The sequence below is a fragment of the Pseudorasbora parva genome, chromosome 15, assembly GCF_024679245.1.
Source record: "Pseudorasbora parva isolate DD20220531a chromosome 15, ASM2467924v1, whole genome shotgun sequence".
Classification (NCBI taxonomy): Eukaryota; Metazoa; Chordata; class Actinopteri; order Cypriniformes; family Gobionidae; genus Pseudorasbora; species Pseudorasbora parva.
In genome coordinates, this window is record NC_090186.1 from 32,761,187 (window position 1) to 32,786,296 (window position 25,110).

A 25,110-nucleotide genomic window follows, 5' to 3' on the forward strand; every position below is an offset into this window, starting at 1 on the left:
TCCAGTGACACATGCAATCTATCTTTCCTCCACCTGCGTTCGGCCTGTCTGCAGCAGCGCCTAAAGGTGCGGGTGGTGTCATTTAGCCAGGGTTCCGGTGCAGTGCTGGCGGGTTTACGCCTAAAAGGTGCAATAGAATCCAAAATCTCTGAACAGGAAGAATAAAAAATGGAAATCAGGTCATCCGGACATAGCGGAGAGGCCTGATCAACCTGGGTATATAAGCTAGTGTTCATGAAAGCAGCTGTAAATTGCCCAGCCGTGGATGGAGTAATGACACGGCGGCGACAGGCAGGAGTAATAGACCTGGTTCTGAGAGGGGTTACAAAATCAAATAAAATAGGAAAGTGGTCTGAGATGGAAGTATGGCATATCCTACTGAGGGACACAGGGAGACCATGGGAGATAATGAGGTCAAGAGTGTGTCCTAAGTGATGTGTGGGACCATTAACTGATTGTATTAAATTAAAAGAGTCAAGAAGGCTTAGAAACTCCCTTGCCATTGGGTTAGATGGGCAGCAGACATGAATGTTAAAATCACCACAAATCAATAGATCGTCATAATTCGGCATGAGCTCAGCTAGGAGCTCAGAAAATTCTTGAATAAAAGCCTTATTAAATTGTGGTGGACGATAGACAACTGCACATAGAACAGGAGACCCTAACTCAATAAGAAATAGTTGCAGCTCAAAACTACTGAAGTTATTTGATGGAATTATGCGACAGTTATATGTGTGCTTGAAAACAGAGGCCAGACCACCACCGCGGCCAGATGCTCGCGGTGTGCTGAGGAAGAAATAGCCAGGAGGGAGGAGCTCAGTGAAAGCACTGTTGTCACCTGGTTTCAGCCAGGTCTCAGTCAGCAGAAGAAAATCCAGATCGTTTGTGGAGATGAAGTCGTTCAGGATAAAAGTCTTATTTGTGAGTGATCGGGTGTTTAGGAGAGCCAAACGTACTGCTGTGCAGCTCTCAGACTGCAGCGCAGCGCGGTTGAGCGGGCGGAGGTGCTCCAGCACACAGCCCCGTCTCTGAAGCCTGACAGGCCGGCAACGCGGAAGCGAGCCGCTGACATCGGGGATAGCAGACGTGAGCCAGCGGTGGGAGTAATCCAGAGAGCGGCAGTAGTAAAACATGCCGTGATTCGATGGTAATCTGTTCCGTGAACGGCGAGGATCATGTTCACCGGAGGAAGCCAGGTAAGCTTTGAAGTAAACGAGGACTCCTCCTCTCTTTCCGCGTCTCTTGTAGCGTTTATTCCGTGGTAACGGAAAGATAGACCACCGTAGATAGGCCGGGATAGATGCTAGGAGAGGTGGCGGCGACTTTGATTCATTGACGCCGTGAACGGGCAAATTGTTCACGGAGTCCCGGATCTTTAACAGTGTCAGGCGATCATAAACCAGCAGCGACGACACATTTTGAATTGCAAATAATATGGATAAAATAAACAACGATAAACTCAACAGAAGAGGACGGCAAGCCATACACAGCGGCGCCATCACTCAACCGACCAAGTCAGGTCGGTTGAGTGAAAAGTTTTTCCCTTTTCACACCATTCTTTGTAAATCCTAGAAATAGTTGTGCATGAAAATCCCAGTAACTGAGCAGATTGTGAAATACTCAGACCGGCCGGTCTGGCACCAACAACCATGCCATGCTCAAAATTGCTTAAATCACCTTTCTTTCCCATTCTGACATTCAGTTTGGAGTTCAGGAGATTGTCTTGACCAGGACCACACCCCTAAATGCATTGAAGCAACTGCCATGTGATTGGTTTATTAGATAATTGCATTAATGAGAAATTGAACAGGTGTTCCTAATAATCCTTTATGTGAGTGTATACTAGAAGAATAAGAACCAACAAAGGACATTATCAACATTTTTTAAACACAAACCCCCCCCCAGAAAACTAAGATTTTAAAAATGCATCTACATTTTGTCAAATTGTTTAAAGAAAATGTCCAAAAACACTTTCATACCTCCTGTATGGTAACACTTGCACTACAATGACAAATTATTGAGGGAGTGTGGGGAATTCTTAGATTTTTGACTAACATCACCAATTTGTATGTATTCAAAGCATAATTTCAGATGTTACTTTTAACAGTGGATTTGAAAAAAAAAAAAAAAAAAACGAACACAACTAACAGAAAAATAATTACTGTATCCATTTCCAAATACTGTTCTTTATCACATGTATACTACGAGCTTTTTCCATAAATCATACCTTTGCATGTGTTATTGCTGTTTATAGGGAGGTTTGGGTCTGTTACATTATATCCAATCTTGCACGAGCAATTGTAACTCCCAAAAGTGTTGTTGCAGATTGAGTTTGGACCACAGACCTCTGATCTCTCGACACATTCATCCACATCTTTAGTAAAAGGAAGTTCAGAGGAAAATAACAGTTTGGATCACTCATTCTTTGGCATCTTTACAACAGATTGATTTATTTACAAAAATGTTATCCAAAGTAAAAAATCACAAGGATAAACTCTAGCTAATAATTAAAGGTTAGAGTAAACAAATCTGAATATTAACTGTACCTCTACATGTGTTATTGAGGCTGATTGTGAGATTTGAGTTTGTTGCAGTGAATCCATCCAAACATGAGCAATTGTAACTTCCGATTTCATTTGTGCAGTTGGAATTTGGACCACATATAGAAGGACTGAAACGACATTCATCTGTATCTAGAGTGGAAAAATAATTGTCATTTGTTTTAATACATACACATATAAAGGCATAAAATATGAAAAACAAGTGGCATCTCACCAAGTAATACACTAACATAACTATAGGCATATAAGAAGAATATGGATGGAGAAAGTATAATATTATCATCTTTAAACACAAAAGACCAGAAAATAAAGATTTTGAACAGCTGCGTTAGCATGTGCAACAGTAACAAACTAACAAACAATATTTTTCCACTCACAGTACACAGAATCTTTGTAATGAATTTGGAATAAGAGTTTTTTTTTCTATAAATCATACCATTGCATGTGTTATTGCTGTTTATAGGGAGGTTTGGGTCTGTTACATTATATCCACTCTTGCACGAGCAATTGTAACTCCCAACAGTGTTGTTGCAGATTGAGTTTGGACCACAGACGTTTGATCTCTCAACACATTCATCCACATCTTTAGTAAAGGGAAGTTTAGGGAAAATTAACAGTTTGGGTCAGTTTAATCTTATTTCTTGCCATTTTTACAATAGAATGCTTAATTTACAAAATTCAAAGTAAAAATGATAAGGACAAAAACTGTAGATAATTATGTAAGGTTAGAATAAACAGATATGAACTGTACCTCTACATGTGTTATTGATGCTGATGGTAAGATTTGAGTTTGTTGCAGTGAATCCATCCAAACATGAGCAATTGTAACTTGGTATTTCATTTGTGCAGTTGGAATGTGGACCACATACAGATGGACCAAACCGACATTCATCTATATCTACGGGGGAAGCAAATGTAATGTACATACAAATATCAACACAGGAGAACTGGATAGACATCTTGTGTCTAACAACATCAACATCTACACTCACCTAAAGGATTATTAGGAACACCCTACTAATACCGTGTTTGACCCCCTTCCGCCTTCAGAACTGCCTTTATTCTACGTGGCATTGATTCAACAAGGTATTGACAGCATTCTTTGGAAATGTTGGCCCGTATTGATAGGATAGCATCTTGCAGTTGATGGAGATTTGTGGAATACACATCCAGGGCACGAAGCTCCTGTTCCACCACATCCCAAAGATGCACTATTGGCTTGAGATCTGGTGACTGTGGGGGCCATTTTAGTACAGTAAACTCATTCTCGTGTTCAAGAAACCAATTTGAAATGATTAAAGGTTTTTGACATGGTGCATTATCCTGCTGGAAGTAGCCATCAGAGGATGGCTACATGGTGCTCATAAAGGGTTGGACATGGTCAGAAACAATGCTCAGGTAGGCCGTGGCATTTAAACAATGCCCAAATGGCACAAAGGGGCCTAAAGTGTGCCAAGAAAACATCCCCCACACCATTACACCACCACCACCAGCCTGCACAGTGGTAACAAGGCATGATGGATCCATGTTCTCATTCTGTTATGCCAAATTCTGACTCTACCATCTGAATGTCTCAACAGAAATCGAGACTTATCAGACCAGGCCACATTTTTATAGTCTTCAACTGTCCAATTTTGCTGAGCTCGTGCCAATTGTAGCCTCTTTACCTATTTGTAGCAGAGATGAGTGGTACCTAGTGGGGTCTTCTGCTGTTGTATCCCTTCCGCCTCGAGGTTGTGTGTTGTGGTTTCACATATGCTTTGCTGCATACCTCGGTTGTAATGAGTGGTTATTTCAGTCAAAGTTGCTCTTCTTGCAGTTTGAATCAGTCAGCCCATTCTCCTCTGACCTCTAGCATCAACAAGGCATTTTAGCCCACAGGACTGCTGCATACTGGATGTTTTTCCCTTTTCACACCATTCTTTGTAAATCCTAGAAATAGTTGTGCATGAAAATCCCAGTAACTGAGCAGATTGTGAAATACTCAGACCGGCCGGTCTGGCACCAACAACCATGCCATGCTCAAAATTGCTTAAATCACCTTTCTTTCCCATTCTGACATTCAGTTTGGAGTTCAGGAGATTGTCTTGACCAGGACCACACCCCTAAATGCATTGAAGCAACTGCCATGTGATTGGTTTATTAGATAATTGCATTAATGAGAAATTGAACAGGTGTTCCTAATAATCCTTTATGTGAGTGTATACTAGAAGAATAAGAACCAACAAAGGACATTATCAACATTTTTTAAACACAAACCCCCCCCCAGAAAACTAAGATTTTAAAAATGCATCTACATTTTGTCAAATTGTTTAAAGAAAATGTCCAAAAACACTTTCATACCTCCTGTATGGTAACACTTGCACTACAATGACAAATTATTGAGGGAGTGTGGGGAATTCTTAGATTTTTGACTAACATCACCAATTTGTATGTATTCAAAGCATAATTTCAGATGTTACTTTTAACAGTGGATTTGAAAAAAAAAAAAAAAAAAAACGAACACAACTAACAGAAAAATAATTACTGTATCCATTTCCAAATACTGTTCTTTATCACATGTATACTACGAGCTTTTTCCATAAATCATACCTTTGCATGTGTTATTGCTGTTTATAGGGAGGTTTGGGTCTGTTACATTATATCCAATCTTGCACGAGCAATTGTAACTCCCAAAAGTGTTGTTGCAGATTGAGTTTGGACCACAGACCTCTGATCTCTCGACACATTCATCCACATCTTTAGTAAAAGGAAGTTCAGAGGAAAATAACAGTTTGGATCACTCATTCTTTGGCATCTTTACAACAGATTGATTTATTTACAAAAATGTTATCCAAAGTAAAAAATCACAAGGATAAACTCTAGCTAATAATTAAAGGTTAGAGTAAACAAATCTGAATATTAACTGTACCTCTACATGTGTTATTGAGGCTGATTGTGAGATTTGAGTTTGTTGCAGTGAATCCATCCAAACATGAGCAATTGTAACTTCCGATTTCATTTGTGCAGTTGGAATTTGGACCACATATAGAAGGACTGAAACGACATTCATCTGTATCTAGAGTGGAAAAATAATTGTCATTTGTTTTAATACATACACATATAAAGGCATAAAATATGAAAAACAAGTGGCATCTCACCAAGTAATACACTAACATAACTATAGGCATATAAGAAGAATATGGATGGAGAAAGTATAATATTATCATCTTTAAACACAAAAGACCAGAAAATAAAGATTTTGAACAGCTGCGTTAGCATGTGCAACAGTAACAAACTAACAAACATTATTTTTCCACTCACAGTACACAGAATCTTTGTAATGAATTTGGAATAAGAGTTTTTTTTTCTATAAATCATACCATTGCATGTGTTATTGCTGTTTATAGGGAGGTTTGGGTCTGTTACATTATATCCACTCTTGCACGAGCAATTGTAACTCCCAACAGTGTTGTTGCAGATTGAGTTTGGACCACAGACGTTTGATCTCTCAACACATTCATCCACATCTTTAGTAAAGGGAAGTTTAGGGAAAATTAACAGTTTGGGTCAGTTTAATCTTATTTCTTGCCATTTTTACAATAGAATGCTTAATTTACAAAATTCAAAGTAAAAATGATAAGGACAAAAACTGTAGATAATTATGTAAGGTTAGAATAAACAGATATGAACTGTACCTCTACATGTGTTATTGATGCTGATGGTAAGATTTGAGTTTGTTGCAGTGAATCCATCCAAACATGAGCAATTGTAACTTGGTATTTCATTTGTGCAGTTGGATTGTGGACCACATACAGATGGACCAAACCGACATTCATCTATATCTACGGGGGAAGCAAATGTAATGTACATACAAATATCAACACAGGAGAACTGGATAGACATCTTGTGTCTAACAACATCAACATCTACACTCACCTAAAGGATTATTAGGAACACCCTACTAATACCGTGTTTGACCCCCTTCCGCCTTCAGAACTGCCTTTATTCTACGTGGCATTGATTCAACAAGGTATTGACAGCATTCTTTGGAAATGTTGGCCCATATTGATAGGATAGCATCTTGCAGTTGATGGAGATTTGTGGAATACACATCCAGGGCACGAAGCTCCTGTTCCACCACATCCCAAAGATGCACTATTGGCTTGAGATCTGGTGACTGTGGGGGCCATTTTAGTACAGTAAACTCATTCTCGTGTTCAAGAAACCAATTTGAAATGATTAAAGGTTTTTGACATGGTGCATTATCCTGCTGGAAGTAGCCATCAGAGGATGGCTACATGGTGCTCATAAAGGGTTGGACATGGTCAGAAACAATGCTCAGGTAGGCCGTGGCATTTAAACAATGCCCAAATGGCACTAAGGGGCCTAAAGTGTGCCAAGAAAACATCCCCCACACCATTACACCACCACCACCAGCCTGCACAGTGGTAACAAGGCATGATGGATCCATGTTCTCATTCTGTTATGCCAAATTCTGACTCTACCATCTGAATGTCTCAACAGAAATCGAGACTTATCAGACCAGGCCACATTTTTATAGTCTTCAACTGTCCAATTTTGCTGAGCTCGTGCCAATTGTAGCCTCTTTACCTATTTGTAGCAGAGATGAGTGGTACCTAGTGGGGTCTTCTGCTGTTGTATCCCTTCCGCCTCGAGGTTGTGTGTTGTGGTTTCACATATGCTTTGCTGCATACCTCGGTTGTAATGAGTGGTTATTTCAGTCAAAGTTGCTCTTCTTGCAGTTTGAATCAGTCAGCCCATTCTCCTCTGACCTCTAGCATCAACAAGGCATTTTAGCCCACAGGACTGCTGCATACTGGATGTTTTTCCCTTTTCACACCATTCTTTGTAAATCCTAGAAATAGTTGTGCATGAAAATCCCAGTAACTGAGCAGATTGTGAAATACTCAGACCGGCCGGTCTGGCACCAACAACCATGCCATGCTCAAAATTGCTTAAATCACCTTTCTTTCCCATTCTGACATTCAGTTTGGAGTTCAGGAGATTGTCTTGACCAGGACCACACCCCTAAATGCATTGAAGCAACTGCCATGTGATTGGTTTATTAGATAATTGCATTAATGAGAAATTGAACAGGTGTTCCTAATAATCCTTTATGTGAGTGTATACTAGAAGAATAAGAACCAACAAAGGACATTATCAACATTTTTTAAACACAACCCCCCCCCCAGAAAACTAAGATTTTAAAAATGCATCTACATTTTGTCAAATTGTTTAAAGAAAATGTCCAAAAACACTTTCATACCTCCTGTATGGTAACACTTGCACTACAATGACAAATTATTGAGGGAGTGTGGGGAATTCTTAGATTTTTGACTAACATCACCAATTTGTATGTATTCAAAGCATAATTTCAGATGTTACTTTTAACAGTGGATTTGAAAAAAAAAAAAAAAAAAAAAAAAAAAAAAAAACCAACACAACTAACAGAAAAATAATTACTGTATCCATTTCCAAATACTGTTCTTTATCACATGTATACTACGAGCTTTTTCCATAAATCATACCTTTGCATGTGTTATTGCTGTTTATAGGGAGGTTTGGGTCTGTTACATTATATCCAATCTTGCACGAGCAATTGTAACTCCCAAAAGTGTTGTTGCAGATTGAGTTTGGACCACAGACCTCTGATCTCTCGACACATTCATCCACATCTTTAGTAAAAGGAAGTTCAGAGGAAAATAACAGTTTGGATCACTCATTCTTTGGCATCTTTACAACAGATTGATTTATTTACAAAAATGTTATCCAAAGTAAAAAATCACAAGGATAAACTCTAGCTAATAATTAAAGGTTAGAGTAAACAAATCTGAATATTAACTGTACCTCTACATGTGTTATTGAGGCTGATTGTGAGATTTGAGTTTGTTGCAGTGAATCCATCCAAACATGAGCAATTGTAACTTCCTATTTCATTTGTGCAGTTGGAATTTGGACCACATATAGAAGGACTGAAACGACATTCATCTGTATCTAGAGTGGAAAAATAATTGTCATTTGTTTTAATACATACACATATAAAGGCATAAAATATGAAAAACAAGTGGCATCTCACCAAGTAATACACTAACATAACTATAGGCATATAAGAAGAATATGGATGGAGAAAGTATAATATTATCATCTTTAAACACAAAAGACCAGAAAATAAAGATTTTGAACAGCTGCGTTAGCATGTGCAACAGTAACAAACTAACAAACATTATTTTTCCACTCACAGTACTCAGAATCTTTGTAATGAATTTGGAATAAGAGTTTTTTTTTTCTTTATAAATCATACCATTGCATGTGTTATTGCTGTTTATAGGGAGGTTTGGGTCTGTTACATTATATCCACTCTTGCACGAGCAATTGTAACTCCCAACAGTGTTGTTGCAGATTGAGTTTGGACCACAGACGTTTGATCTCTCAACACATTCATCCACATCTTTAGTAAAGGGAAGTTTAGGGAAAATTAACAGTTTGGGTCAGTTTAATCTTATTTCTTGCCATTTTTACAATAGAATGCTTAATTTACAAAATTCAAAGTAAAAATGATAAGGACAAAAACTGTAGATAATTATGTAAGGTTAGAATAAACAGATATGAACTGTACCTCTACATGTGTTATTGATGCTGATGGTAAGATTTGAGTTTGTTGCAGTGAATCCATCCAAACATGAGCAATTGTAACTTGGTATTTCATTTGTGCAGTTGGAATGTGGACCACATACAGATGGACCAAACCGACATTCATCTATATCTACGGGGGAAGCAAATGTAATGTACATACAAATATCAACACTGGAGAACTTGATAGACATCTTGTGTCTAACAACATCAACATCTACACTCACCTAAAGGATTATTAGGAACACCCTACTAATACCGTGTTTGACCCCCTTCCGCCTTCAGAACTGCCTTTATTCTACGTGGCATTGATTCAACAAGGTATTGACAGCATTCTTTAGAAATGTTGGCCCGTATTGATAGGATAGCATCTTGCAGTTGATGGAGATTTGTGGAATACACATCCAGGGCACGAAGCTCCTGTTCCACCACATCCCAAAGATGCACTATTGGCTTGAGATCTGGTGACTGTGGGGGCCATTTTAGTACAGTAAACTCATTCTCGTGTTCAAGAAACCAATTTGAAATGATTAAAGGTTTTTGACATGGTGCATTATCCTGCTGGAAGTAGCCATCAGAGGATGGCTACATGGTGCTCATAAAGGGTTGGACATGGTCAGAAACAATGCTCAGGTAGGCCGTGGCATTTAAACAATGCCCAAATGGCACTAAGGGGCCTAAAGTGTGCCAAGAAAACATCCCCCACACCATTACACCACCACCACCAGCCTGCACAGTGGTAACAAGGCATGATGGATCCATGTTCTCATTCTGTTATGCCAAATTCTGACTCTACCATCTGAATGTCTCAACAGAAATCGAGACTTATCAGACCAGGCCACATTTTTATAGTCTTCAACTGTCCAATTTTGCTGAGCTCGTGCCAATTGTAGCCTCTTTACCTATTTGTAGCAGAGATGAGTGGTACCTAGTGGGGTCTTCTGCTGTTGTATCCCTTCCGCCTCGAGGTTGTGTGTTGTGGTTTCACATATGCTTTGCTGCATACCTCGGTTGTAATGAGTGGTTATTTCAGTCAAAGTTGCTCTTCTTGCAGTTTGAATCAGTCAGCCCATTCTCCTCTGACCTCTAGCATCAACAAGGCATTTTAGCCCACAGGACTGCTGCATACTGGATGTTTTTCCCTTTTCACACCATTCTTTGTAAATCCTAGAAATATTTGTGCATGAAAATCCCAGTAACTGAGCAGATTGTGAAATACTCAGACCGGCCGGTCTGGCACCAACAACCATGCCATGCTCAAAATTGCTTAAATCACCTTTCTTTCCCATTCTGACATTCAGTTTGGAGTTCAGGAGATTGTCTTGACCAGGACCACACCCCTAAATGCATTGAAGCAACTGCCATGTGATTGGTTTATTAGATAATTGCATTAATGAGAAATTGAACAGGTGTTCCTAATAATCCTTTATGTGAGTGTATACTAGAAGAATAAGAACCAACAAAGGACATTATCAACATTTTTTAAACACAACCCCCCCCCCCAGAAAACTAAGATTTTAAAAATGCATCTACATTTTGTCAAATTGTTTAAAGAAAATGTCCAAAAACACTTTCATACCTCCTGTATGGTAACACTTGCACTACAATGACAAATTATTGAGGGAGTGTGGGGAATTCTTAGATTTTTGACTAACATCACCAATTTGTATGTATTCAAAGCATAATTTCAGATGTTACTTTTAACAGTGGATTTGAAAAAAAAAAAAAAAAAAAAAAAAAAAAAAAAAAACCAACACAACTAACAGAAAAATAATTACTGTATCCATTTCCAAATACTGTTCTTTATCACATGTATACTACGAGCTTTTTCCATAAATCATACCTTTGCATGTGTTATTGCTGTTTATAGGGAGGTTTGGGTCTGTTACATTATATCCAATCTTGCACGAGCAATTGTAACTCCCAAAAGTGTTGTTGCAGATTGAGTTTGGACCACAGACCTCTGATCTCTCGACACATTCATCCACATCTTTAGTAAAAGGAAGTTCAGAGGAAAATAACAGTTTGGATCACTCATTCTTTGGCATCTTTACAACAGATTGATTTATTTACAAAAATGTTATCCAAAGTAAAAAATCACAAGGATAAACTCTAGCTAATAATTAAAGGTTAGAGTAAACAAATCTGAATATTAACTGTACCTCTACATGTGTTATTGAGGCTGATTGTGAGATTTGAGTTTGTTGCAGTGAATCCATCCAAACATGAGCAATTGTAACTTCCTATTTCATTTGTGCAGTTGGAATTTGGACCACATATAGAAGGACTGAAACGACATTCATCTGTATCTAGAGTGGAAAAATAATTGTCATTTGTTTTAATACATACACATATAAAGGCATAAAATATGAAAAACAAGTGGCATCTCACCAAGTAATACACTAACATAACTATAGGCATATAAGAAGAATATGGATGGAGAAAGTATAATATTATCATCTTTAAACACAAAAGACCAGAAAATAAAGATTTTGAACAGCTGCGTTAGCATGTGCAACAGTAACAAACTAACAAACATTATTTTTCCACTCACAGTACTCAGAATCTTTGTAATGAATTTGGAATAAGAGTTTTTTTTTTCTTTATAAATCATACCATTGCATGTGTTATTGCTGTTTATAGGGAGGTTTGGGTCTGTTACATTATATCCACTCTTGCACGAGCAATTGTAACTCCCAACAGTGTTGTTGCAGATTGAGTTTGGACCACAGACGTTTGATCTCTCAACACATTCATCCACATCTTTAGTAAAGGGAAGTTTAGGGAAAATTAACAGTTTGGGTCAGTTTAATCTTATTTCTTGCCATTTTTACAATAGAATGCTTAATTTACAAAATTCAAAGTAAAAATGATAAGGACAAAAACTGTAGATAATTATGTAAGGTTAGAATAAACAGATATGAACTGTACCTCTACATGTGTTATTGATGCTGATGGTAAGATTTGAGTTTGTTGCAGTGAATCCATCCAAACATGAGCAATTGTAACTTGGTATTTCATTTGTGCAGTTGGAATGTGGACCACATACAGATGGACCAAACCGACATTCATCTATATCTACGGGGGAAGCAAATGTAATGTACATACAAATATCAACACTGGAGAACTTGATAGACATCTTGTGTCTAACAACATCAACATCTACACTCACCTAAAGGATTATTAGGAACACCCTACTAATACCGTGTTTGACCCCCTTCCGCCTTCAGAACTGCCTTTATTCTACGTGGCATTGATTCAACAAGGTATTGACAGCATTCTTTAGAAATGTTGGCCCGTATTGATAGGATAGCATCTTGCAGTTGATGGAGATTTGTGGAATACACATCCAGGGCATGAAGCTCCTGTTCCACCACATCCCAAAGATGCACTATTGGCTTGAGATCTGGTGACTGTGGGGGCCATTTTAGTACAGTAAACTCATTCTCGTGTTCAAGAAACCAATTTGAAATGATTAAAGGTTTTTGACATGGTGCATTATCCTGCTGGAAGTAGCCATCAGAGGATGGCTACATGGTGCTCATAAAGGGTTGGACATGGTCAGAAACAATGCTCAGGTAGGCCGTGGCATTTAAACAATGCCCAAATGGCACTAAGGGGCCTAAAGTGTGCCAAGAAAACATCCCCCACACCATTACACCACCACCACCAGCCTGCACAGTGGTAACAAGGCATGATGGATCCATGTTCTCATTCTGTTATGCCAAATTCTGACTCTACCATCTGAATGTCTCAACAGAAATCGAGACTTATCAGACCAGGCCACATTTTTATAGTCTTCAACTGTCCAATTTTGCTGAGCTCGTGCCAATTGTAGCCTCTTTACCTATTTGTAGCAGAGATGAGTGGTACCTAGTGGGGTCTTCTGCTGTTGTATCCCTTCCGCCTCGAGGTTGTGTGTTGTGGTTTCACATATGCTTTGCTGCATACCTCGGTTGTAATGAGTGGTTATTTCAGTCAAAGTTGCTCTTCTTGCAGTTTGAATCAGTCAGCCCATTCTCCTCTGACCTCTAGCATCAACAAGGCATTTTAGCCCACAGGACTGCTGCATACTGGATGTTTTTCCCTTTTCACACCATTCTTTGTAAATCCTAGAAATATTTGTGCATGAAAATCCCAGTAACTGAGCAGATTGTGAAATACTCAGACCGGCCGGTCTGGCACCAACAACCATGCCATGCTCAAAATTGCTTAAATCACCTTTCTTTCCCATTCTGACATTCAGTTTGGAGTTCAGGAGATTGTCTTGACCAGGACCACACCCCTAAATGCATTGAAGCAACTGCCATGTGATTGGTTTATTAGATAATTGCATTAATGAGAAATTGAACAGGTGTTCCTAATAATCCTTTATGTGAGTGTATACTAGAAGAATAAGAACCAACAAAGGACATTATCAACATTTTTTAAACACAACCCCCCCCCCAGAAAACTAAGATTTTAAAAATGCATCTACATTTTGTCAAATTGTTTAAAGAAAATGTCCAAAAACACTTTCATACCTCCTGTATGGTAACACTTGCACTACAATGACAAATTATTGAGGGAGTGTGGGGAATTCTTAGATTTTTGACTAACATCACCAATTTGTATGTATTCAAAGCATAATTTCAGATGTTACTTTTAACAGTGGATTTGAAAAAAAAAAAAAAAAAAAAAAAAAAAAAAAACACGAACACAACTAACAGAAAAATAATTACTGTATCCATTTCCAAATACTGTTCTTTATCACATGTATACTACGAGCTTTTTCCATAAATCATACCTTTGCATGTGTTATTGCTGTTTATAGGGAGGTTTGGGTCTGTTACATTATATCCAATCTTGCACGAGCAATTGTAACTCCCAAAAGTGTTGTTGCAGATTGAGTTTGGACCACAGACCTCTGATCTCTCGACACATTCATCCACATCTTTAGTAAAAGGAAGTTCAGAGGAAAATAACAGTTTGGATCACTCATTCTTTGGCATCTTTACAACAGATTGATTTATTTACAAAAATGTTATCCAAAGTAAAAAATCACAAGGATAAACTCTAGCTAATAATTAAAGGTTAGAGTAAACAAATCTGAATATTAACTGTACCTCTACATGTGTTATTGAGGCTGATTGTGAGATTTGAGTTTGTTGCAGTGAATCCATCCAAACATGAGCAATTGTAACTTCCTATTTCATTTGTGCAGTTGGAATTTGGACCACATATAGAAGGACTGAAACGACATTCATCTGTATCTAGAGTGGAAAAATAATTGTCATTTGTTTTAATACATACACATATAAAGGCATAAAATATGAAAAACAAGTGGCATCTCACCAAGTAATACACTAACATAACTATAGGCATATAAGAAGAATATGGATGGAGAAAGTATAATATTATCATCTTTAAACACAAAAGACCAGAAAATAAAGATTTTGAACAGCTGCGTTAGCATGTGCAACAGTAACAAACTAACAAACATTATTTTTCCACTCACAGTACTCAGAATCTTTGTAATGAATTTGGAATAAGAGTTTTTTTTTTCTTTATAAATCATACCATTGCATGTGTTATTGCTGTTTATAGGGAGGTTTGGGTCTGTTACATTATATCCACTCTTGCACGAGCAATTGTAACTCCCAACAGTGTTGTTGCAGATTGAGTTTGGACCACAGACGTTTGATCTCTCAACACATTCATCCACATCTTTAGTAAAGGGAAGTTTAGGGAAAATTAACAGTTTGGGTCAGTTTAATCTTATTTCTTGCCATTTTTACAATAGAATGCTTAATTTACAAAATTCAAAGTAAAAATGATAAGGACAAAAACTGTAGATAATTATGTAAGGTTAGAATAAACAGATATGAACTGTACCTCTACATGTGTTATTGATGCTGATGGTAAGATTTGAGTTTGTTGCAGTGAATCCATCCAAACATGAGCAATTGTAACTTGGTATTTCATTTGTGCAGTTGGAATGTGGACCACATACAGATGGACCAAACCGACATTCATCTATATCTACGGGGGAAGCAAATGTAATGTACATACAAATATCAACACTGGAGAACTTGATAGACATCTTGTGTCTAACAACATCAACATCTACACTCACCTAAAGGATTATTAGGAACACCCTACTAATACCGTGTTTGACCCCCTTCCGCCTTCAGAACTGCCTTTATTCTACGTGGCATTGATTCAACAAGGTATTGACAGCATTCTTTAGAAATGTTGGCCCGTATTGATAGGATAGCATCTTGCAGTTGATGGAGATTTGTGGAATACACATCCAGGGCACGAAGCTCCTGTTCCACCACATCCCAAAGATGCACTATTGGCTTGAGATCTGGTGACTGTGGGGGCCATTTTAGTACAGTAAACTCATTCTCGTGTTCAAGAAACCAATTTGAAATGATTAAAGGTTTTTGACATGGTGCATTATCCTGCTGGAAGTAGCCATCAGAGGATGGCTACATGGTGCTCATAAAGGGTTGGACATGGTCAGAAACAATGCTCAGGTAGGCCGTGGCATTTAAACAATGCCCAAATGGCACTAAGGGGCCTAAAGTGTGCCAAGAAAACATCCCCCACACCATTACACCACCACCACCAGCCTGCACAGTGGTAACAAGGCATGATGGATCCATGTTCTCATTCTGTTATGCCAAATTCTGACTCTACCATCTGAATGTCTCAACAGAAATCGAGACTTATCAGACCAGGCCACATTTTTATAGTCTTCAACTGTCCAATTTTGCTGAGCTCGTGCCAATTGTAGCCTCTTTACCTATTTGTAGCAGAGATGAGTGGTACCTAGTGGGGTCTTCTGCTGTTGTATCCCTTCCGCCTCGAGGTTGTGTGTTGTGGTTTCACATATGCTTTGCTGCATACCTCGGTTGTAATGAGTGGTTATTTCAGTCAAAGTTGCTCTTCTTGCAGTTTGAATCAGTCAGCCCATTCTCCTCTGACCTCTAGCATCAACAAGGCATTTTAGCCCACAGGACTGCTGCATACTGGATGTTTTTCCCTTTTCACACCATTCTTTGTAAATCCTAGAAATATTTGTGCATGAAAATCCCAGTAACTGAGCAGATTGTGAAATACTCAGACCGGCCGGTCTGGCACCAACAACCATGCCATGCTCAAAATTGCTTAAATCACCTTTCTTTCCCATTCTGACATTCAGTTTGGAGTTCAGGAGATTGTCTTGACCAGGACCACACCCCTAAATGCATTGAAGCAACTGCCATGTGATTGGTTTATTAGATAATTGCATTAATGAGAAATTGAACAGGTGTTCCTAATAATCCTTTATGTGAGTGTATACTAGAAGAATAAGAACCAACAAAGGACATTATCAACATTTTTTAAACACAACCCCCCCCCCAGAAAACTAAGATTTTAAAAATGCATCTACATTTTGTCAAATTGTTTAAAGAAAATGTCCAAAAACACTTTCATACCTCCTGTATGGTAACACTTGCACTACAATGACAAATTATTGAGGGAGTGTGGGGAATTCTTAGATTTTTGACTAACATCACCAATTTGTATGTATTCAAAGCATAATTTCAGATGTTACTTTTAACAGTGGATTTGAAAAAAAAAAAAAAAAAAAAAAAAAAAAAAAACACGAACACAACTAACAGAAAAATAATTACTGTATCCATTTCCAAATACTGTTCTTTATCACATGTATACTACGAGCTTTTTCCATAAATCATACCTTTGCATGTGTTATTGCTGTTTATAGGGAGGTTTGGGTCTGTTACATTATATCCAATCTTGCACGAGCAATTGTAACTCCCAAAAGTGTTGTTGCAGATTGAGTTTGGACCACAGACCTCTGATCTCTCGACACATTCATCCACATCTTTAGTAAAAGGAAGTTCAGAGGAAAATAACAGTTTGGATCACTCATTCTTTGGCATCTTTACAACAGATTGATTTATTTACAAAAATGTTATCCAAAGTAAAAAATCACAAGGATAAACTCTAGCTAATAATTAAAGGTTAGAGTAAACAAATCTGAATATTAACTGTACCTCTACATGTGTTATTGAGGCTGATTGTGAGATTTGAGTTTGTTGCAGTGAATCCATCCAAACATGAGCAATTGTAACTTCCTATTTCATTTGTGCAGTTGGAATTTGGACCACATATAGAAGGACTGAAACGACATTCATCTGTATCTAGAGTGGAAAAATAATTGTCATTTGTTTTAATACATACACATATAAAGGCATAAAATATGAAAAACAAGTGGCATCTCACCAAGTAATACACTAACATAACTATAGGCAAATAAGAAGAATATGGATGGAGAAAGTATAATATTATCATCTTTAAACACAAAAGACCAGAAAATAAAGATTTTGAACAGCTGCGTTAGCATGTGCAACAGTAACAAACTAACAAACATTATTTTTCCACTCACAGTACTCAGAATCTTTGTAATGAATTTGGAATAAGAGTTTTTTTTTTCTTTATAAATCATACCATTGCATGTGTTATTGCTGTTTATAGGGAGGTTTGGGTCTGTTACATTATATCCACTCTTGCACGAGCAATTGTAACTCCCAACAGTGTTGTTGCAGATTGAGTTTGGACCACAGACGTTTGATCTCTCAACACATTCATCCACATCTTTAGTAAAGGGAAGTTTAGGGAAAATTAACAGTTTGGGTCAGTTTAATCTTATTTCTTGCCATTTTTACAATAGAATGCTTAATTTACAAAATTCAAAGTAAAAATGATAAGGACAAAAACTGTAGATAATTATGTAAGGTTAGAATAAACAGATATGAACTGTACCTCTACATGTGTTATTGATGCTGATGGTAAGATTTGAGTTTGTTGCAGTGAATCCATCCAAACATGAGCAATTGTAACTTGGTATTTCATTTGTGCAGTTGGAATGTGGACCACATACAGATGGACCAAACCGACATTCATCTATATCTACGGGGGAAGCAAATGTAATGTACATACAAATATCAACACTGGAGAACTTGATAGACATCTTGTGTCTAACAACATCAACATCTACACTCACCTAAAGGATTATTAGGAACACCCTACTAATACCGTGTTTGACCCCCTTCCGCCTTCAGAACTGCCTTTATTCTACGTGGCATTGATTCAACAAGGTATTGACAGCATTCTTTAGAAATGTTGGCCCGTATTGATAGGATAGCATCTTGCAGTTGATGGAGATTTGTGGAATACACATCCAGGGCACGAAGCTCCTGTTCCACCACATCCCAAAGATGCACTATTGGCTTGAGATCTGGTGACTGTGGGGGCCATTTTAGTACAGTAAACTCATTCTCGTGTTCAAGAAACCAATTTGAAATGATTAAAGGTTTTTGACATGGTGCATTATCCTGCTGGAAGTAGCCATCAGAGGATGGCTACATGGTGCTCATAAAGGGTTGGACATGGTCAGAAACAATGCTCAGGTAGGCCGTGGCATTTAAACAATGCCCAAATGGCACTAAGGGGCCTAAAGTGTGCCAAGAAAACATCCCCCACACCATTACACCACCACCACCAGCCTGCACAGTGGTAACAAGGCATGATGGATCCATGTTCTCATTCTGTTATGCCAAATTCTGACTCTACCATCTGAATGTCTCAACAGAAATCGAGACTTATCAGACCAGGCCACATTTTTATAGTCTTCAACTGTCCAATTTTGCTGAGCTCGTGCCAATTGTAGCCTCTTTACCTATTTGTAGCAGAGATGAGTGGTACCTAGTGGGGTCTTCTGCTGTTGTATCCCTTCCGCCTCGAGGTTGTGTGTTGTGGTTTCACATATGCTTTGCTGCATACCTCGGTTGTAATGAGTGGTTATTTCAGTCAAAGTTGCTCTTCTTGCAGTTTGAATCAGTCAGCCCATTCTCCTCTGACCTCTAGCATCAACAAGGCATTTTAGCCCACAGGACTGCTGCATACTGGATGTTTTTCCCTTTTCACACCATTCTTTGTAAATCCTAGAAATATTTGTGCATGAAAATCCCAGTAACTGAGCAGATTGTGAAATACTCAGACCGGCCGGTCTGGCACCAACAACCATGCCATGCTCAAAATTGCTTAAATCACCTTTCTTTCCCATTCTGACATTCAGTTTGGAGTTCAGGAGATTGTCTTGACCAGGACCACACCCCTAAATGCATTGAAGCAACTGCCATGTGATTGGTTTATTAGATAATTGCATTAATGAGAAATTGAACAGGTGTTCCTAATAATCCTTTATGTGAGTGTATACTAGAAGAATAAGAACCAACAAAGGACATTATCAACATTTTTTAAACACAACCCCCCCCCCAGAAAACTAAGATTTTAAAAATGCATCTACATTTTGTCAAATTGTTTAAAGAAAATGTCCAAAAACACTTTCATACCTCCTGTATGGTAACACTTGCACTACAATGACAAATTATTGAGGGAGTGTGGGGAATTCTTAGATTTTTGACTAACATCACCAATTTGTATGTATTCAAAGCATAATTTCAGATGTTACTTTTAACAGTGGATTTGAAAAAAAAAAAAAAAAAAAAAAAAAAAAAAAACACGAACACAACTAACAGAAAAATAATTACTGTATCCATTTCCAAATACTGTTCTTTATCACATGTATACTACGAGCTTTTTCCATAAATCATACCTTTGCATGTGTTATTGCTGTTTATAGGGAGGTTTGGGTCTGTTACATTATATCCAATCTTGCACGAGCAATTGTAACTCCCAAAAGTGTTGTTGCAGATTGAGTTTGGACCACAGACCTCTGATCTCTCGACACATTCATCCACATCTTTAGTAAAAGGAAGTTCAGAGGAAAATAACAGTTTGGATCACTCATTCTTTGGCATCTTTACAACAGATTGATTTATTTACAAAAATGTTATCCAAAGTAAAAAATCACAAGGATAAACTCTAGCTAATAATTAAAGGTTAGAGTAAACAAATCTGAATATTAACTGTACCTCTACATGTGTTATTGAGGCTGATTGTGAGATTTGAGTTTGTTGCAGTGAATCCATCCAAACATGAGCAATTGTAACTTCCTATTTCATTTGTGCAGTTGGAATTTGGACCACATATAGAAGGACTGAAACGACATTCATCTGTATCTAGAGTGGAAAAATAATTGTCATTTGTTTTAATACATACACATATAAAGGCATAAAATATGAAAAACAAGTGGCATCTCACCAAGTAATACACTAACATAACTATAGGCAAATAAGAAGAATATGGATGGAGAAAGTATAATATTATCATCTTTAAACACAAAAGACCAGAAAATAAAGATTTTGAACAGCTGCGTTAGCATGTGCAACAGTAACAAACTAACAAACATTATTTTTCCACTCACAGTACTCAGAATCTTTGTAATGAATTTGGAATAAGAGTTTTTTTTTTCTTTATAAATCATACCATTGCATGTGTTATTGCTGTTTATAGGGAGGTTTGGGTCTGTTACATTATATCCACTCTTGCACGAGCAATTGTAACTCCCAACAGTGTTGTTGCAGATTGAGTTTGGACCACAGACGTTTGATCTCTCAACACATTCATCCACATCTTTAGTAAAGGGAAGTTTAGGGAAAATTAACAGTTTGGGTCAGTTTAATCTTATTTCTTGCCATTTTTACAATAGAATGCTTAATTTACAAAATTCAAAGTAAAAATGATAAGGACAAAAACTGTAGATAATTATGTAAGGTTAGAATAAACAGATATGAACTGTACCTCTACATGTGTTATTGATGCTGATGGTAAGATTTGAGTTTGTTGCAGTGAATCCATCCAAACATGAGCAATTGTAACTTGGTATTTCATTTGTGCAGTTGGAATGTGGACCACATACAGATGGACCAAACCGACATTCATCTATATCTACGGGGGAAGCAAATGTAATGTACATACAAATATCAACACTGGAGAACTTGATAGACATCTTGTGTCTAACAACATCAACATCTACACTCACCTAAAGGATTATTAGGAACACCCTACTAATACCGTGTTTGACCCCCTTCCGCCTTCAGAACTGCCTTTATTCTACGTGGCATTGATTCAACAAGGTATTGACAGCATTCTTTAGAAATGTTGGCCCGTATTGATAGGATAGCATCTTGCAGTTGATGGAGATTTGTGGAATACACATCCAGGGCACGAAGCTCCTGTTCCACCACATCCCAAAGATGCACTATTGGCTTGAGATCTGGTGACTGTGGGGGCCATTTTAGTACAGTAAACTCATTCTCGTGTTCAAGAAACCAATTTGAAATGATTAAAGGTTTTTGACATGGTGCATTATCCTGCTGGAAGTAGCCATCAGAGGATGGCTACATGGTGCTCATAAAGGGTTGGACATGGTCAGAAACAATGCTCAGGTAGGCCGTGGCATTTAAACAATGCCCAAATGGCACTAAGGGGCCTAAAGTGTGCCAAGAAAACATCCCCCACACCATTACACCACCACCACCAGCCTGCACAGTGGTAACAAGGCATGATGGATCCATGTTCTCATTCTGTTATGCCAAATTCTGACTCTACCATCTGAATGTCTCAACAGAAATCGAGACTTATCAGACCAGGCCACATTTTTATAGTCTTCAACTGTCCAATTTTGCTGAGCTCGTGCCAATTGTAGCCTCTTTACCTATTTGTAGCAGAGATGAGTGGTACCTAGTGGGGTCTTCTGCTGTTGTATCCCTTCCGCCTCGAGGTTGTGTGTTGTGGTTTCACATATGCTTTGCTGCATACCTCGGTTGTAATGAGTGGTTATTTCAGTCAAAGTTGCTCTTCTTGCAGTTTGAATCAGTCAGCCCATTCTCCTCTGACCTCTAGCATCAACAAGGCATTTTAGCCCACAGGACTGCTGCATACTGGATGTTTTTCCCTTTTCAAACCATTCTTTGTAAATCCTAGAAATAGTTGTGCATGAAAATCCCAGTAACTGAGCAGATTGTGAAATACTCAGACCAGCCGGTCTGGCACCAACAACCATGCCATGCTCAAAATTGCTTAAATCACCTTTCTTTCCCATTCTGACATTCAGTTTGGAGTTCAGGAGATTGTCTTGACCAGGACCACACCCCTAAATGCATTGAAGCAACTGCCATGTGATTGGTTTATTAGATAATTGCATTAATGAGAAATTGAACAGGTGTTCCTAATAATCCTTTATGTGAGTGTATACTAGAAGAATAAGAACCAACAAAGGACATTATCAACATTTTTTAAACACAACCCCCCCCCCCCCCCCCCCCAGAAAACTAAGATTTTAAAAATGCATCTACATTTTGTCAAATTGTTTAAAGAAAATGTCCAAAAACACTTTCATACCTCCTGTATGGTAACACTTGCACTACAATGACAAATTATTGAGGGAGTGTGGGGAATTCTTAGATTTTTGACTAACATCACCAACTTGTATGTATTCAAAGCATAATTTCAGATGTTACTTTTAACAGTGGATTTGAAAAAAAAAAAAAAAAAACGAACACAACTAACAGAAAAATAATTACTGTATCCATTTCCAAATACTGTTCTTTATCACATGTATACTACGAGCTTTTTCCATAAATCATACCTTTGCATGTGTTATTGCTGTTTATAGGGAGGTTTGGGTCTGTTACATTATATCCAATCTTGCACGAGCAATTGTAACTCCCAAAAGTGTTGTTGCAGATTGAGTTTGGACCACAGACCTCTGATCTCTCGACACATTCATCCACATCTTTAGTAAAAGGAAGTTCAGAGGAAAATAACAGTTTGGATCACTCATTCTTTGGCATCTTTACAACAGATTGATTTATTTACAAAAATGTTATCCAAAGTAAAAAATCACAAGGATAAACTCTAGCTAATAATTAAAGGTTAGAGTAAACAAATCTGAATATTAACTGTACCTCTACATGTGTTATTGAGGCTGATTGTGAGATTTGAGTTTGTTGCAGTGAATCCATCCAAACATGAGCAATTGTAACTTCCTATTTCATTTGTGCAGTTGGAATTTGGACCACATATAGAAGGACTGAAACGACATTCATCTGTATCTAGAGTGGAAAAATAATTGTCATTTGTTTTAATACATACACATATAAAGGCATAAAATATGAAAAACAAGTGGCATCTCACCAAGTAATACACTAACATAACTATAGGCATATAAGAAGAATATGGATGGAGAAAGTATAATATTATCATCTTTAAACACAAAAGACCAGAAAATAAAGATTTTGAACAGCTGCGTTAGCATGTGCAACAGTAACAAACTAACAAACATTATTTTTCCACTCACAGTACTCAGAATCTTTGTAATTAATTTGGAATAAGAGTTTTTTTTTCTTTATAAATCATACCATTGCATGTGTTATTGCTGTTTATAGGGAGGTTTGGGTCTGTTACATTATATCCACTCTTGCACGAGCAATTGTAACTCCCAACAGTGTTGTTGCAGATTGAGTTTGGACCACAGACGTTTAATCTCTCAACACATTCATCCACATCTTTAGTAAAGGGAAGTTTAGGGAAAATTAACAGTTTGGGTCAGTTTAATCTTATTTCTTGCCATTTTTACAATAGAATGCTTAATTTACAAAATTCAAAGTAAAAATGATAAGGACAAAAACTGTAGATAATTATGTAAGGTTAGAATAAACAGATATGAACTGTACCTCTACATGTGTTATTGATGCTGATGGTAAGATTTGAGTTTGTTGCAGTGAATCCATCCAAACATGAGCAATTGTAACTTGGTATTTCATTTGTGCAGTTGGAATGTGGACCACATACAGATGGACCAAACCGACATTCATCTATATCTACGGGGGAAGCAAATGTAATGTACATACAAATATCAACACTGGAGAACTTGATAGACATCTTGTGTCTAACAACATCAACATCTACACTCACCTAAAGGATTATTAGGAACACCCTACTAATACCGTGTTTGACCCCCTTCCGCCTTCAGAACGTCTCGGTTACGTATGTAACCCTCGTTCCCTGAGGAGGGAACGGAGACGTAACGTCAGTGACTGACGAATGGGGGTTTCGCTTAGAAGCCTGTCATCTCCGAGACTAGAAAGCGCCCAATGGCAGTGCCAATGCCATGGGCATGCGAGATTTGCATGCGTAACTCCGCCTACCCACGTGGGTATATAAGGAAGTAGCTGGCATCATCGCATTATGTTTTACCTGCTGAGGAGCCAAGTTGAACTCCGTTCCAGCGGTACAGCGGATGTGGCAACGGGACGTTACGTCTCCGTTCCCTCCTCAGGGAACGAGGGTTACATACGTAACCGAGACGTTCCCTTTCGTTCAGTCACTCCGACGTAACGTCAGTGACTGACGAATGGGGGTCCCAATGCAATAACGCCACTCGGCTGTCTTCCAGTGCCCTGCGCAAGCGTGAGAACCCTGATGCAAGTTAGGACGGTCAAAGGCCTCTACTTAACGCAGGAATACCAAGGTACACTGGGAGGCATATTCCAGGAGGAGATATGCGCCAAGATGCCTACCCGTAGGGAGGACTTAGGGATACACGTATGACCCCGGGGGGCTGCATACGGAAGATCACTGGGGTACCAGCCGAAGGTGGATTTTTAACCCCAGGAGGTGGCAAGGTTGCCAAGGGAATACACCCGCTCAGGGAGGCTTACGGTGGAAATACACATGTGGGGGTCGCCAGAGGGGAACCATGCACATGGGGCACCTGGCCGGACACGAGTGTCTGGGCTAAGGGCAGACTTACTGGCGTCGGCGTCGTCAGTGCTGGAGGAGCTCAGGGCTCTCGGGGAACTCACCTGAGAAGAATATCGCACGTATCCAGTCCGTGGAGTGGAATGGCGAGCAAGCGAAGACACCTGAGCCAATCCATTACCGGCCACTTGTA

At 38.4% G+C, this 25,110-nt stretch overlaps 1 protein-coding gene across 1 annotated transcript in view; it reads right to left on the bottom strand.

Moving 5' to 3' along the window:
- Positions 1–937: 937 nt before the first annotated feature.
- LOC137041043 (adhesion G protein-coupled receptor E2-like) overlaps positions 938–25,110 on the bottom strand; it is a 105,351-nt gene continuing 81,178 nt past the window's right edge. The window contains exon 9 of the mRNA XM_067416968.1: positions 938–1,065. Within this exon, the coding sequence (XP_067273069.1) occupies positions 938–1,065 (128 nt within the window). The remainder of the gene's footprint in view (positions 1,066–25,110) is intronic.